Raw genomic sequence first — 15,416 nt, forward strand, 5'->3', positions numbered from 1 at the left:
CGCGATCGCTATTGTGTGCATGAACGTAATCATCGACGAAGCGTCGACGAGAGAACGAGATCGGGCGACGCTCTATCAGGCCGATTAAGCGGCCGATTTAATTGCCATGTAATCGCGTCGATGCACGCCGTGTCTGTCCTCGGCGTTTCGTCGTCGGTCCCCAGCATCTATCTCGTCATCTTTATCGATCGTTTTCCACAGGCGGGAACAATGGCCCCTCTTCTCCAGCTACACCTGCTGGCAGCAGCTCGTCAACGAGACCAAGTCCCTCAGCAGGGACCACGCCGCCCTGTCCGAAGTCTACAGCACCCATCTTGTGGGCCGGCTCAATCAGGTGATGGAGGACGTGCAACGAATTTACAAGCGTGTGAGTGTCCCGTGTACGGTATCTCCCCCGTGATTTACCAATACTGATGTTGGATAGCCGGTTGCATCATGCAACCGTCCCGCGAGAAGTTCGGCCGTTCCCCATTGTCTCGTGGAATTAATTGCCTTGTCGAATGTCTTCGTTTCGCCGTGACACCGGTCGATTGGTACCACGGGATGCTGGGAACAAATCTATTCCTCGCGATACCAGGTCTTGCCTCACGTTCCCTCGTTTTTGCAATTATATCCGCGCGTTATGCCTCTTTTCTCTCCGTCCTTGTAATATTCTCGTAGATATATTTCTTGTCTCCGCGTATTTCTTATTCTCTTCTAATTTTTCAGTCTTATAATTAAACTGTTGCGAGGATCTTTTTACTACGCTCGCGTGTCTCTTTGTTACTCTGGTCTCTTAATTAACTCGGCTTTCTCGCAAAGAAATTGCGAGGAAGCTAAATTATGCACATTTCTTCATCTTTATAATTTCTCTGAAATTTTAAAACGATGCACGCAGTGTTCCTGGATGTATATTAATAGTACTCGACATTGTCTCAGTGTCGCGAAATCGGCTACGAGACGCACGAGGAGATACTCCGCGTGTTGCACGAGCTCCACACGACGATGAAGACGTACCAGGCGTATCAGGCCGAGTCCAGACAAGCGGAAACGAAGCTCCGCGTTGCCGAGCAGCAACGCAACAAGCTCGAGGTAGCGAACGCGGAGAGTCGCGAGAAGCTCTCGCGCAGCAAGAAATACAAGCTCATCGAAAAGGAAGTGAACAAGGTCAGTCATTCAAAGTAGAATACCGCACGGATCGATCTCGAGTGCTTCTACACGAGGAGAGCACTTCGTTAGCTTCTCTGAAGTAGCTCGATGGCGCGTGACCTTCATGGGGTGGTTACTTGCGTACCTTTAAGCTTTTCCTCTTCTAGGTTGCCCCAATTGGCCATTAATCATACCTCACTAACTAGCGTGGTGAAGTATTTTCGTTTTATCGTACGTTCACGATAACGCGCTCTTTTGACCGCTCCTGGGCGACGTCTATAATTTGTTCAGCCTCGTCGGGTTGACCCTGGCCGTGGATAAATCTGGCATATTGCGATCACGCTCGCGCGCACATCCTTCGTGTTTTGGCACCAGTATGACGATGACGACGTGTTACGAGATGCAGTCGGTCGAGGAATTATTCGTCGCACGTCGTCCGCGACTTTCCCTCTTGCTGTCTTCAGCTTCTCTTCTGGCAAACGTTGGCACCTGGCGCGACAGAACGGTCGTCGCTCCTGGCGAAAGATCGACGATGATTTTACGCCGCCGTGTGCGCGTTCGTCGCAAATGACCGACGTCGTCTCTCTCTCTCTCTCTCTCTCTCTTCTTTCTCTCTTTTCTTTCTTGCTCTACGAAGATGAATTGACGTAAATTTGTCGAGCTTCTTTTTCGCTGTTGCGCATCCACCAACTGTTTGCGAAATCAAAGCGACGCATCGACTAGGAAGCGCTTCAATATGTTTCCATTCAGTTGCAAGATTATCTAAACATGCGTTGGCAAATCGTTTAAGTAATCTTCTAAAAGTCAAAACTAATGCGTATAAAAATGTCACAAACATTGTCAAACATTTATTAAAACATTTCTTCTGAATTAATGTCGTTTGAAATTAAATTTATCATGATCCAATTCTTTTCGACAGTTGATGTCTTGCAAAAAATGTTATATCTTGCAATAATCTAAAGAACGAATAAAAATGTCAAGAAAAATTTAGCTCAGTTTTTACGAATTGAGATAATTGAAAGGTTTTTTAAATTTTGTTATAAATTTATTGAAAATAATTTGATAAATGAATAACTTTGTATAGTTATCTGAGAATTATTGAGAGATTGAGCGTTCTTTGTTCATCGCGTCCCTTCAAAGCGACGAGATATTTCGCCTGGCTGTAGAGTGCGGCTGGAAGTTCGCGTGTCTGGCCTTCGTCGATGCGATTGAAAGGAAATTGAAAGTACAGCTGGAGTGGAGTGCCGCGTCTGCTGCGTCTTAATAACTTCGTTTCGCGAACGCGCGCAACGGAAACGCGTTCATTACTGCTGGACGGTCGTGCAGCTAATTTCCTCTCACAATTCAACAATAAGGACATCATTAAAATCAGCCATCACATCCATCTTCACGCATTTACGGCGCGCAAACCATTAGTTACGTAATAAAATTAAATAATTGAGCTTTGAGGCAATTTCTTCTTTGATGAAAATTAGTAGATTTCTGTCGGGAATTTCTTTCGCGAGAAGATGATCGGAATCGTATATTTGTGTGCTCGAAATTTATATAAATGTAAATCATATAAAGTATGCACAAGTTTGAAAATATAATTGCAAGAAATGGAGAATGTGTTGAACTATTCTTGAACGTTTCTTGCCAGTGCACAAATGGTGCGACGTAGTTTAAGATACTTTAAAATGTTACTCTGGAGTAATTCTTTCCAAAGCACGTTTCTCGTTACTTCGCTCGTTATCGCAAACATGTACGATTTACGACTGGCGTCGCGCGAGGATCTGTTATATGTTTCTACACTTTTGCACTCTGGCAAAGTCCGAATCGCGATCGATTTTATATTTTATGTCCTCCGCGGCACGCTAGATTGTCGGGCGGAAGTAAACGATTGCGCGAAATATCACCAATAAAGTACACGACGACGAAACGCCCAGCCGCAGGTGGAGACGTGAATGAGAACGGAGCGTCGACTAGATTCTATCCAGGCCAGTCGCAGGATGTTCGAATTAGGTAACTGCGTCATCAACCTGGTCCAATTGTTCCGCTTTTTGTTCACCGTCCTCTATCTTGAATCGTTCTCGTCGGCCGTTCGCAGAATCGAGCTGAAGAACAGCACTCCAACGAGAAGCCTGCTTCTCCGGTCATTCGAAAACTTGCTCGCGCATTCTGGAATCTGGGGTATGATCTACCCGACGAAGACGACGTGCCAGTGACATAAAACGATCGTAGAATTAAAATACTGCGACAGCTATTCAAAAGTTCCCGTACAATGTAGAGTTGCAACTGTGTGCAACTGTTTCAGTTGTTTTCTCGTGTGAAACTATTATATCTCAATTTTTGACGGAACTTAATCCTTTTCTCGCGCAGAACTTTTCTAATCTTCTTGAAATTCGCGACTCTTCGATCCATTTCCTCATCATGACGACCGTGCTTCTGCATCTGAGAGCGAATTGCTTTTAGAATATTTATCAAGATATTTCTGAGAATTTAAATAAAACGATCGTAGAATTAAAATACCGCGACAGAGACGACAGCTATCCAAAAGTTCTCGTACAATGTAAAGTTGCAACTGTGCGCAGTTGTTTCAAAAGTTATTATCTCGTGTGAAACAATTATATCTCAATTTTTGACGGAACTTAATCCTTTTCTCGCGCAGAACTTTTCCGATCTTCTTGAAATTCCCGAGAAGCATCTCTTCGATCCATTTCCTCATCATGAACGACCGTACTTCTGGCTCTGAAGGGAACATTTGCTTTTATATTATTTATCAATGAAGGTATTTCCGGAAGTTTGAATAAAAGGCATCGACGCGTTCGATGTTGTCCTACATTTCCATTTCACGACAAGCGTATGCTTTTACTTTTAGTAAAAGCATACGCTTCACTCTTTTGTTCGTATGACTCGGGAGTCTCTGGGGACCCGGAATGTTTCCCCGCAGCCTGCACCGGGATATTATCCACTCTGCGGAGTGAATCGAGAAAGACGCTAGGAAATCCGTGCGACGCATATCTCTCTTCAGGTTCTTTCTTTTTTCCCCATCTCTTACCAATCCGAGTCGCAGTCGCGGACTGAGAATTTTTAGGGTCGACCTGCTGGCGGACTTTTTTGTCGGGCACATGCACATGCTCGATGGAAAAATAAATAGCACTCCCCCTCGGGCAACGCGGCTATAAGCGCGATAAGACAGATGGTTGAAACTACTTGGAAGCGAAAGGGACATCGGGAGATGAGTGTAGCTAAGCGGCTCGAGAAAAAGACCAAAGAGAGAGAGAGAGAGAGAGAAACATCGATACATGTGCAACCGAATCATCGCCGTCGCGCTCTTCAGTATAACGTTACTCGCATCAACTTGGAAAGAACGCAATCTCCTTAGACAATGAAATCTAGTCGTAAAACTTTTCTACAAATGATCTGCGAGGACTTCAGTTTCATCGTTATTACATTAATAATTGGAATAATTGAAATCGAGAGAAAGAACGTAGTCTGGGATCCGCGGTCGCCACGAAATGACTCATCCGGCCGAACGAGGGTTTCACAATTGCTCTAATATGAAAAGCGATAGCGTACAGACAATCCCCGGGGAGAAAAAGCGAGACGAGAAAGCCATTCTGGCGCGGAGGCGGAACTCGTCGTCGTCTCGGGAATCGGCGAGGGTCAATTAATACGCTGCCTGCCGGTCGCCGCGGTGGATTAATGAGATTAATCAGACTAAGCGGTCCCTCGCCGTATGCGAGGTGAAGCATCCATCATTCGTCTCACCCCGAATCTTCATTTTTCAGAGGAAGAGCAAGTATCAGGAGGCGAAGCTGAAGGCCCTCAAAGCGAGGAACGAGTACATCCTGTGCCTGGAAGCGTCGAACACGACGATACACAAGTACTTCGTCGACGACCTGTCCGATCTCATCGACGTAAGTCGTCTACCCACAAGCACGCATACGCGCGCGCGCGCACCCCATTGACCCCGCGACCACGGCCGCGCTTTCTCCAGCCTCCGTAATTGTCGCGCACTTGCTCGTTGCAACTGCAACTTAGCAGCGTGAATCGACTGAATGGCGTAGAAACTAGCTTCTTCGGATTTCCACTCGGATAATGGAAAACGATAATTTAGCTGTGCATGATCATTTTGAGATTGTTAAAATAATGTCAGTGGCGATGTAATTGAGTGAGAGAGAAATTTTGAATAAAAACTTAAATTATACATTTCGTTAAATGCCTGAAAATCGTTGATGCAATTTCGTTTATTTATCATTATTATACATTATTATACGTATATAATGAGATGTGTTCATCCTTACAGTGCATGGACTTTGGATTTCACAATTGCATAGCAAGAGCGTTGCTGATGCACTGCAGTGCGGAGGAAGGCAGACAGCGTTCCCTGCAATCTGGCGCCGAACAATTAGCCGCGTGCGTCGGTGCCCTCGACTCCCGGGCGGATAAACAGAGATTCCTCGAGTCTCATCACGCGGCCTTCATGATTCCCAAGAAATTCGAGTTTCAGGGACAACGCGGAGACGAGGTACTTGCGTGAAATTCGGATTAGCTGGAACTCCATTAAATTCTAATTAGAGAGAAATAAGATAATTACAATTTAGTTAGAGGTATCGAACTCCATTAAATTAATTCTAATTAGGAATAAGATAATTATAATTTAGTTAGAAGTATCATTCTGATGATCGAAATGTTTTATATAAAGATATTTTGAGAATTATAAATTCTTTCAATTTATCAAATTTTTTATGCAACATTACTAAAATTGTCGGGATTTGTTTATCTCTTCGTTTATTTGTTTACTTGTTTATTTCAGACGCCTGAGCCTGAATTGCAAAAGATGTTGCACTCGGAAATGGAGCAACGTCTACAACAGCTACAGCAGAGGGTGACGTCGTTGCGTACTGAATCGGAGGAAGTGTGGAAGACTCTAGAGACCGCGGAGGCGAGTCTACTCGAGATGCTAACCGCCAAGGATTACGATTGCTCGAGATACTTCGGCGAGAATGCCGTGCCTACGTCCAGACCACCGGAAACGCTGCAGATCAAGTTACGAGCCGACAGACAGGAGACTGAAGAATTCTACCTCATAGTGAGTAAAGTCCTGCATCCTTGTCTTTCTCTATGATGAGCAAACGATGACGCTGCGGTAGAATATTATAGATTAGCCTTTGAAAAAATTTTTTTAATTATCTTGAGTAAAAACATTTCAAAAGTTTTAAAACTGATGTTTAATATTGTTCAAAGTTTGAACGCCTATAGAATGGCAACCCGATATTTAATAAAGATATGTTAACAAATTTGTTGTTACTTTAAATGATTTTTGTAGTGATGACGACTCAAAAATCTTGCTATAAGTTTTCACTGTTTGTTTAATCAGAAGTCAGATACGATATCGATCTTATTTTTAATGATGATATCAGTTTCATTAATGCGGAAAATCTGCAACTTCGTAATTTATTGAAATTTGCGTTGCAGAAATTCAGGGAATATCTTCTCGGCACGTCGAGAATAGCCAGGCTAGATGCAAAGCAGGAGTACATCCGGCAGAGTTTGCTGGACGGTTCAAATGCAAGCCCGAATCCGTCAATCTCCGCAACGAAGCAAAAGCAAGCGCGCCGCAAACGAATCGGTCGTTTACAGATGAACGGTCAGCCGAAGCTGTTTGGCGGCTCGCTCGAGGAATACCTGGAGAGTACGAATCAGGAGATACCGTTGGTCATGAAAAGTTGCATTCGCGTGATCAACCTGTATGGCCTGCACCATCAGGGCATCTTCCGCGTGTCCGGCTCGCAGGTGGAGATTAATAATTTCCGCGAGTGGTTCGAACGAGGGGAGGACCCACTAGCGGATGTAACCGACGCTTCGGACATCAACAGCGTAGCTGGAGTGTTAAAATTATACTTGAGAGAGTTGCGTGAGCCGCTCTTCCCAATCATCTACTTCGAACATTTGATGGAGCTGGCGCAACTGGAGTCGAAGCAAGACTTTGTCAACAAGATGAAGGAGCTGATCGCGAGTTTACCGCGACCTGTCGTGATTGTCATGCGATACCTCTTCGCTTTTCTGAATCAGTAAGTGTTTCTTCGACTCTTTTGTAGATACGTGTGCGACGAATATGCTGAATTTCAATGCCAATTCTTCTTCATTCTTCACAGTCTCTCGGAATTCTCGGATGAGAACATGATGGATCCTTACAACCTGGCCATTTGCTTTGGCCCGACCCTGGTGCCCGTTCCCGAGGATAAAGATCAAGTCCAGTACCAGAATCAAGTGAACGAACTGATCAAGAACATCATCACGTTCTGCGAGGAGATCTTCCCGGAGGATATAGGCGGCACTCAATACGAGAAGTATATCAGCAGGGAACCTGACGATGCGTAAGTTAAGATTGTTACTTCTCGTCAAAGATCGTGACACGTGTCGAGACGTCAAGAATTTCGCAGCAATGTAAAAGACATAATTTCCATCTCGAATGTTTCTTAAATATTTTGTGGCGTGTTGTATTATTCGGATACTGATACCGTTTATAATTCAGGGACGTGGGAGATTCGCCGACAGAGCAAGTTCAGGAAGATATGGACTCGGAAGTCTATCCATCCGAAGATGGTAATGTATTTTTGGAATCTACTTTATTATGTATTGACGTAAGAAGAAAAGCATCTTTACGGAGAGTCTGTTTTTATCAGAATCGGAGAATCTCGAGGCCACGGCGCAGTTTGACTTCAACGCGAGATCTGAGAGAGAGCTGAGTTTCAAGAAAGGCGACACTCTGACGCTGTACACGCAGGTCAGCAACGATTGGTGGCGAGGTGCTCTAGCTGGCAGGGAGGGACTGATTCCTGACAAATATATTATGCTCAAGATAAAGTTAGTGTTTGATCGTAATAAATTTTATTTTATTGTTTAAAACATTTATTGAAGTCATTGCTCAACTTAAATCTTTTAATTAGGTTGCACATTGTTGAAATTGTGGTCTATTATTTAAGTCAAATTTATATCAATATTTATATCAAATTATTGTGTAAGTCAATTAATACTGTTTAAAATTATATAACTCAAGCTCGAAATTTAGTATTACTTTAGCACGGTTTCTGATAATTCTACTGATGCAGTTGTCACTTTGTTAGAGATGAGGAGCGTGAGAAAGAGCTCTTGAAATCGTCCAGCGAGGAATCCATGCGCAGAAGAGCATCAAGCTCGGCAGATAGCGTGCTGTCGAGCAACAACTCGCCACTGATGGGCCCGTCGGCGAATCCCAGCACCTGGTCGTCCGGCGCAGCCTCTGATATATCGTCGTCCGCCACCACGAACATTATAACGGACAATAGTAACGCCAGCGGTATTATCGCGTCCGTGGTGACGAATGTGCCCTGCATCTCGTCGGCGCAGCCGATCATCAGTCGAGAGGTATTGGAAACCACCGTTTAGTAGTTGACCATTAATCCGTGCTCGATTTTCTTCTCCCCGTGTTCGTCTTTGGCTTTCTGTTTCGTTATACCTATGTCCGCTATGCGCGACGCACCACCGTACGAGCAGGTCTCATCGTCTCGTATCCTTCAAACCGCACACTCAGGTGCATGGCTGTCGGACTGCAACACATTTTTTTTCCGTCTCCATTTATTACGTTCTCGCAACTTACGGAACTCGCCGTCTGAGATGTGCACAATGTAGATTGGCAAACACGAAAGTCTCTCTCTCTCTTTTGCCTACGCACTGCACCCGCATATCGGTCCACTCCGCTCGTGGTCCGGTCCCGCCTTGTAAATTAACGCGATCGATCGCGAGGAAACGCTTTTTCGCTCTCCACGAAGAAATACTCAACCGGGAGGGGGGGGGGACCCCCGGTTCAGCGTCCGAATGTAAGCTCGGAATGAAATTAGTAGTGACAAGTCGAGCGAGTCTTAGAGTGCTTTAGAGTTCTTGCGGACAAACCGACCGATGTAGCAATATATATACACACACAAAGACGACGAAACGTGAGAGAGCAGTTCCCAGTGAGAGAGACGCTACTTTAAGTTAACTTAAATTTGGAACAGAGCAAGTACTTTATATAGGAAACTTTATACATTTGTACGATACGTCTGTAAATAAAATAGAAATATACATATACACATTGTTCATGTTGTGCTGCATGTCTTCGCCTTGTGTTGGTTGTGTTCTTGTGTCTTTGCCGCCGCCTGCATCCCACCGTTGCACCCGTTTTTACTGTACATGTGTGTGTGAGTGTACCCCTTTTTTACGATTCTATCCTTTATATTTTTCTGTTTTTTTTTTTTTGTTAACGTCTGTTTTAATGGTTGGGATGGTTGCTGTTTTTCCAGATATACGTTTAGCCTCTTGGCCCTTTAGTTGGCGAGAAAAGCCAAGCCGTTTCGCGCCGCACGCTATTCGCACGCAGAGCGAAACGCGGACTAAAAACTGTTCGATAAAACTGGCCGCCAGTGCTGTCGTTGTGTGATTATTACTATGTCGTTGTTGTGTCGTTAATCACGGACCTCGAGATTTGAGATTTCCAGCGGCAGAGTGTGTTCGGTCTTTTCTTTGTTTTTTTCTTTTTTTTTCATCGATTCTGTGAAAGTCTCCTAAGGTTTCTCCGTAGAGCGAATCTCTGTTCGGTCTGTAGATGAGACCAAAAGGAATGCCGCTCGCGCGGGGGGGCCTGCTTGTCTCCAGCGGATATCCTTTCGGCTTTCGAGGTGAGTAATGAGAGTAATCTCACCCATTGCAATAGCAATTATCAATCTATTAACCACCCCCAGGAACAATTGAAAAGAGATAGACAAAACTAATCCATCATTGCTACGTCGGCGGTACGTTTGTTCGCTTATGTCCATCTCTCAGTTTTACGAGCAGTTTTTAATCCTCAATGGTACTATCCTATATATATGTGTGTGTATTTTACCCTTTATTGTTTAGCCCTTTTATTTATTTGCGTCAATTTGCATGCGAGCGACTGCAAGTGTCTCGTAATTCTGTACTTTTTCGGCTCTGAATCAATCGTGTCAAAATGAGAATCACGAATTATTAGGTGGAGACCTTAAAACCAATTTGTACCTGAATCGACCGGCACCCCCCTTTGACACGGTATTTATATCACACGTTATCGTTGTATCGTGCAATTGTAAATTTTTCACGAACGATTTACCTCACTCGTTGGCCCCAATTTTTATCTACACTTTGTTACATGGAAAATTGTATACGGGGGGTCTTACTGTTATCGGATAATCTTTTAAATATAGATTCCTTTGCAAATTTGCTGTCGCTTTTCCTTTTATGAGAAAATTTAATAGGAGAAAAGTCATCTCTTAAATAAAAATTTTATATATCATCTGATTGCGGATTCCAATTGAAATTACATTAAATTTTAGATGCAGATAATTTATTTAAATTTAAGTATCATTCCTATAAGAAGAACAAGAAGAAAGAATAGCATAATGCTATTTTTTATTATCGTCATTTAAATATTAAATCATTGGACAAATATATTTTTTTAAGCACAATATCTTGAAAATATCGAGAATTTTTTAGTAATTAATCAGGAATAATTGTTTTGCAATTCAAGTTGTCGTATCCGCGAGCAAGGCGACTTCCCGTAGACAAGCGAAACGTGATTCGATGCAGACAACAATACAATAATTCGTATCTCATTACAGCGCGCACGATCGCTGATAGATCAAGACGACTCCGTAGTATCTGCATATCCCCCGCAATAGTAAACGAGACCCATCTGTCGACTTCGCTCAGGCAACACACCCATTTAGCCCTAGCGCGCGCTTCAAGCCTCGCTACGATTGTTCCCGTGACTGTTCGCAGGCTGAATCCGCGACTCCGTCGAGGCTGGCCAGGGTGTCCACCCCCACCGAGAACGACAAGCATTCGGAGCAGCATCATCATCGGAACAGCGCCGACGGTGTACTGCAGGTCGCGTTGGAGGACAGCGTCGAATGCGTGGACGGTGGCAGCGCAAACTCGACTCAGCAGGAACGCGGGAGCGGCAACGAGGAATCCATAAACGAAGAGCAGATCGAGCGAAACGGCGTGGCAACGACGTTGTCGTCGCTGGACGGGACGAAACGTGGTGCCGGCCGGAAGCAACAGCATTGGAAGTCGCAGAGCGTCGGTGAGGACGTAATCATGCAGCAGCAGCAGCATCAGCATCAGCTACAGTTGTCCCACGCGAACTCCCTGTCGGCGACGATGACGATGACGATGACGATGGCAGCGACCACCGTGACACCGGACGACGAATCGCAGCAGGGGCAAACGACAAACTTTTCGGCGAATCGCGAGCTTTGGCAGCGTCGCGCCACCTCGCAGACGCAACTAGTGAACGCGACGGTGCCGCCGAAGTCATCGTCTTACTCGCGTGCGTCCCAGGAGTTCCGCGAGATGCGGCAGAAGCACACGCCCGACCTGGTGATGGACCTGCCGTTGTCGGCGCAGGACCCGGTCGGCAAGAAGTCTGCCTCATCCAGCAGTCTGAGCAGTTCGGACGAGGAGACGATGATACTGCCATCGTCGTTGCTGGCGCCACAGCAGCAGCAGCAGCAGCCACCCTCGCGCGCGGAAGCCGCCACTTCGCCGACCGGCGGTCCTGAATCGCCGGACATGAGCACTGCCGCCGAGCGTTTCGCTAAGCAGAACCAGTGTACCCTGAAAAAGAACACAAAGACGGCAAACTCGGATACTGCTGGCAGCGGCGGCGGCGGCGGCGGTGGCAGTAACAAGTTGAAGCGGATCGAGACGGCGGAGCATGACGGAACGGGCGGCGTCGTTGACGCGGAGAACGACGAGATCATCCGGTCAGCCAGTTCGAATCAGATCGCTGCTACCGACGCTGGGAGCGGAGGAGGAGGAGGAGGCGGAAGCGGCGACGGCGGAGGTAACGGTGGAGGAGGAGGCGGTGGAGGAGCAGGAGGAGTGCCACTCAGGTCACCCCTACCACCGCGCTCCACCCCCAAAATCGTTGCCAAGTTCGCCGACATGCATCTGACCGGTGGTAGCCAGGTGGTGTCGTCGTTCAAGCCGCAGGTCAAGGTCAAGCCGACGATCCTGCGCAAACCGGTGCTGCCGTTCCCGCATCCGCATATGAGTCCAGAGCTCGCGCGCAAGATTGAGAAGCAGGCGCAAAGCGCGGAGCAGGCCAATTAGATTGCCATAGGTCGCCGCGAGCGCGAGTCAAGCTGACTTGCGCGCTTATCGGAGCGGTGGAAGCGCTCGGGGCCCCCGGCGATTGCCGAGACACAAAATGCTATCTTTCGCTCTTAACGAGTTGTGAATGAAAGCGACGTGAGTCCGAAGTTTCGAGCCCGAAACGAGGACGCGCGACTTTAATCGGTACATCACTCGTGGATGTCGGCGTCTTGAAAGCGTCAGAATTTCCTCTTAGCCCCTCCCTTTTCCAATCTTGTAATTCCCCCGAATTCGTCGCCGCTTTCGAACAATGCACTCGACAATAATTGTTCCTTTTCGCACGGTGAAATGATTGCAATCGCGGATGGAAGAGTACAATAAGACGGAGACCGAGGCCGTTGCCGGGGACTGTGATCCCGAGGACGAGCGCGCTCTGAATTTTCGTGACTTTGCCATTACGAGACGGTAGCGTGATTTAGAGCGACGTAAGCGCGACCACCCACCCATCGACCAGTTACTCCGCCCAGTCGCGAGGACTTTTACTGTATTAATTACCGTGCCCGAGAAGAAAGGTAAGCCGCCGCGGAATAGCGCGCGGCCACGTGCAGTGTATTATAATCGCACGACGATGCTTAGGTCAGAGCAGCACGCGCAAAACTTTAGTAATAATTACACGTACACGACCAACGCGCTATCCTCGCGGGGGCGAGTTTATTTTTTCTACAGATGTTTTCCATTTTCGCATAATTTTTTTACCAAATGATCCGCGTGAAGCGATGTTTCTAGTCATCGAGCGAAGATAAGAATAAGAGAAAAAAAATAAGAAAAAGAAAGCGCGCGAGAGAGAAAGAGAAGAGTAAGAGAGCCGAGTACATGTATGAGTGATAGAGAGAGTGAAAGAGAGAGAGAGAGAGGGATAAGTGTGAGAGCGTGAGAGAGAAATGAAAATGAAAATGAGAGAGAGTGAGAGAGAGGGAGGGAGAGAAAGAGAGACGTAGCATCTCGAAGGACATGAATTCGTAATGTTGGACGACGATGTAATTTATTTTTTAGCGCGTGCCCGCATACATGCCAATAATGTGGATATTTTCCTGCTAACTCTACTACTCTTGACGAGAGTGTCGTCGCGAGTCGCGAGTCGCGGCGAGCGCGTTGATGGTTCCTTTATGCGCGAGCGAGTGTTAGTATGAGTTTTTTAAAAAGGAAAGAGAGAGAGGGAAAAGGAGATGAAAGAAGTAGACTGTTGCCCCCTCCCCCAGACCTCCCGCCCAATTAGACAACCAATCAATCAATCAATTCCACCTGGACGCGAGGCTTTCAGGCTTCTCGCGTCGCAGAGCGGAAGTGAGCGAGTGAGAGACGAGGGTCGGGATGCCGCGAGTCTCCCGCGACTTTATCGCGTAGGTTTATCGTAATGTAAGGTACGTTATCATATGTATACCGCGTGCCGTCTTAAGTATAGGTACTAATTAATCCAAAACAGCGATGTTCGATATATTCGAGTTTAGAGAGAGAGAGACGGAAGAAGAGGTATCTAGCTAGATGACTACGACGATAATGACGACACAAATATTTATCGGTTGACACGGCGTCGCGAGCCGTTACTCATTACGAATCCGGTATCAACGAGATATTAGCAGAAAGAGAGAGAGAAAGAGAAAGGAAAAGAGAAAACAGTCTCTGTAACACCTCGACGTATTCGCACGCATCGTCTTTCCCCGTAATCGATCGACTGAAAAAGAAAAAAGGAAAAAAAAGGAACTTGTACTCGTGATTTAACAATAGCGTATACACGTACATTAAAACACGCGAAATGTATACCGTATGAGCGTATTCGCGAGGATTCGTCCACTCGCGGCAGAGAATTCGCACGCGGATCGATAATGAATTCGAAGAATCGCGATGAACTCCGCGATGAACTCCCTCACTCTATGTGTGTATCGACTAAATGTTTAGCACGCATCATGCGATCGTCCTCGTGTCACTCGGTGTTATCGCGCGATCGATATTTCATTCGCTCGTCTTCAATTTTGATATAATATTATCTACGATAATGAAGCCCGAAATTTCCGCATTTCGATAAAATCACTTAAATCTAGATGAATGATAGCATATAACACGGATTTTACAAAGGAATTTAATTTTTTTAATGATTGCAATACGATTTTGATCGAGGAAGTCTGCTCCGAGGTGATAAGCAAATCATTGGAATCAACGTCGACGATCTTTGGAATATTACTTCAGTAGACGTTGAAAAGCGATTATCGGGCCAAATATCATTCGGCGAGAAGATAATATTGCCAACGCGATAATACTGGTTGATATAAAGTTCGCTGAGCATTGCAGGCGCTATACCCACCGCACTAAGAAATACCAAAGCCAGGAATACGCCAACTCCCCTCCCCGCTCCCCGCCCGCCTCTCGTTCACTGTGAAGTAACGATCTTTCCAGTTTCAATTTTAAGCGTTGCCTCGTCGTTCTTTCTTTTTTCTTTTACCTTGTACCCCGTGGACTGCGTATTTTGTATAGTACTCTCCCCCGTCTTCGTTATTTTTTTACACGGCGCCGTTCGCGCGCCGGACGATAACGATCGACTTTTAAACGAATCTGTAACGTAATTTAATACGTATGATTTAGCGTAGCCACGTCTTATCAGTGGATCATCCGAGAGAAGCGTAATAGCTTAATCGATAACCTCTCCCGTTAAGGCTAATGACACATATGGATATCGTAATAAACGAACTTACAGGCTGTATACCATATTAATACCATGAGCAATATTCATTCACCTAATTGGTGTCCCCACACCCGACACAGTCCCCGATATTCACGGATTTGCATCTCAATTTGTTCAATGATCTTTGTCGTCTCTTAATTCCAGAGATTTTGTTATTTCATTGAAATATCTTTTTAGAAAAACATTCTTAATTCTTACAAACGTAGTTTTGTAGTTTTATATTCAGTAGTACATTTATAGTATGTAAGATTTATATATATTGTAATTCATATATATTACTACATTTATATATAGTAATTAAATCGATAAAAAATTCAAGTGGCTTAAGAACGCAGATGCCTAATCAGAAATCTGAAACTAGGTCAATCTTTCACGGCCATTAATAATAATAATAATTTTATAATATCTCATTTATGATCGATTAACATCTCAA

At 45.4% G+C, this 15,416-nt stretch overlaps 1 protein-coding gene across 10 annotated transcripts in view; it reads left to right on the forward strand.

Moving 5' to 3' along the window:
• The window catches only part of LOC105285417 (SLIT-ROBO Rho GTPase-activating protein 1), a 55,513-nt gene extending 40,501 nt beyond the window's left edge, over positions 1-15,012 (forward strand). For 8 of the 10 annotated variants that reach the window (XM_020033624.2, XM_020033625.2, XM_020033627.2 and 5 more), the window contains 11 exons: positions 202-367; positions 919-1,146; positions 4,899-5,027; positions 5,417-5,638; positions 5,927-6,202; positions 6,589-7,184; positions 7,269-7,490; positions 7,649-7,719; positions 7,800-7,980; positions 8,226-8,520; positions 10,927-15,012. In XM_020033624.2, coding sequence (XP_019889183.1) covers positions 202-367; positions 919-1,146; positions 4,899-5,027; positions 5,417-5,638; positions 5,927-6,202; positions 6,589-7,184; positions 7,269-7,490; positions 7,649-7,719; positions 7,800-7,980; positions 8,226-8,520; positions 10,927-12,264 — 3,724 coding nt within the window. In that variant the 3' untranslated portion in view covers positions 12,265-15,012. The remainder of the gene's footprint in view (positions 1-201; positions 368-918; positions 1,147-4,898; positions 5,028-5,416; positions 5,639-5,926; positions 6,203-6,588; positions 7,185-7,268; positions 7,491-7,648; positions 7,720-7,799; positions 7,981-8,225; positions 8,521-10,926) is intronic. The other 2 variants (XM_011349606.3, XM_026974274.1) reach the window with 1 other exon arrangement.
• Positions 15,013-15,416: the final 404 nt, after the last annotated feature.

The sequence above is a fragment of the Ooceraea biroi genome, chromosome 12 (assembly GCF_003672135.1).
Source record: "Ooceraea biroi isolate clonal line C1 chromosome 12, Obir_v5.4, whole genome shotgun sequence".
Lineage (NCBI taxonomy): Eukaryota > Metazoa > Arthropoda > Insecta > Hymenoptera > Formicidae > Ooceraea > Ooceraea biroi.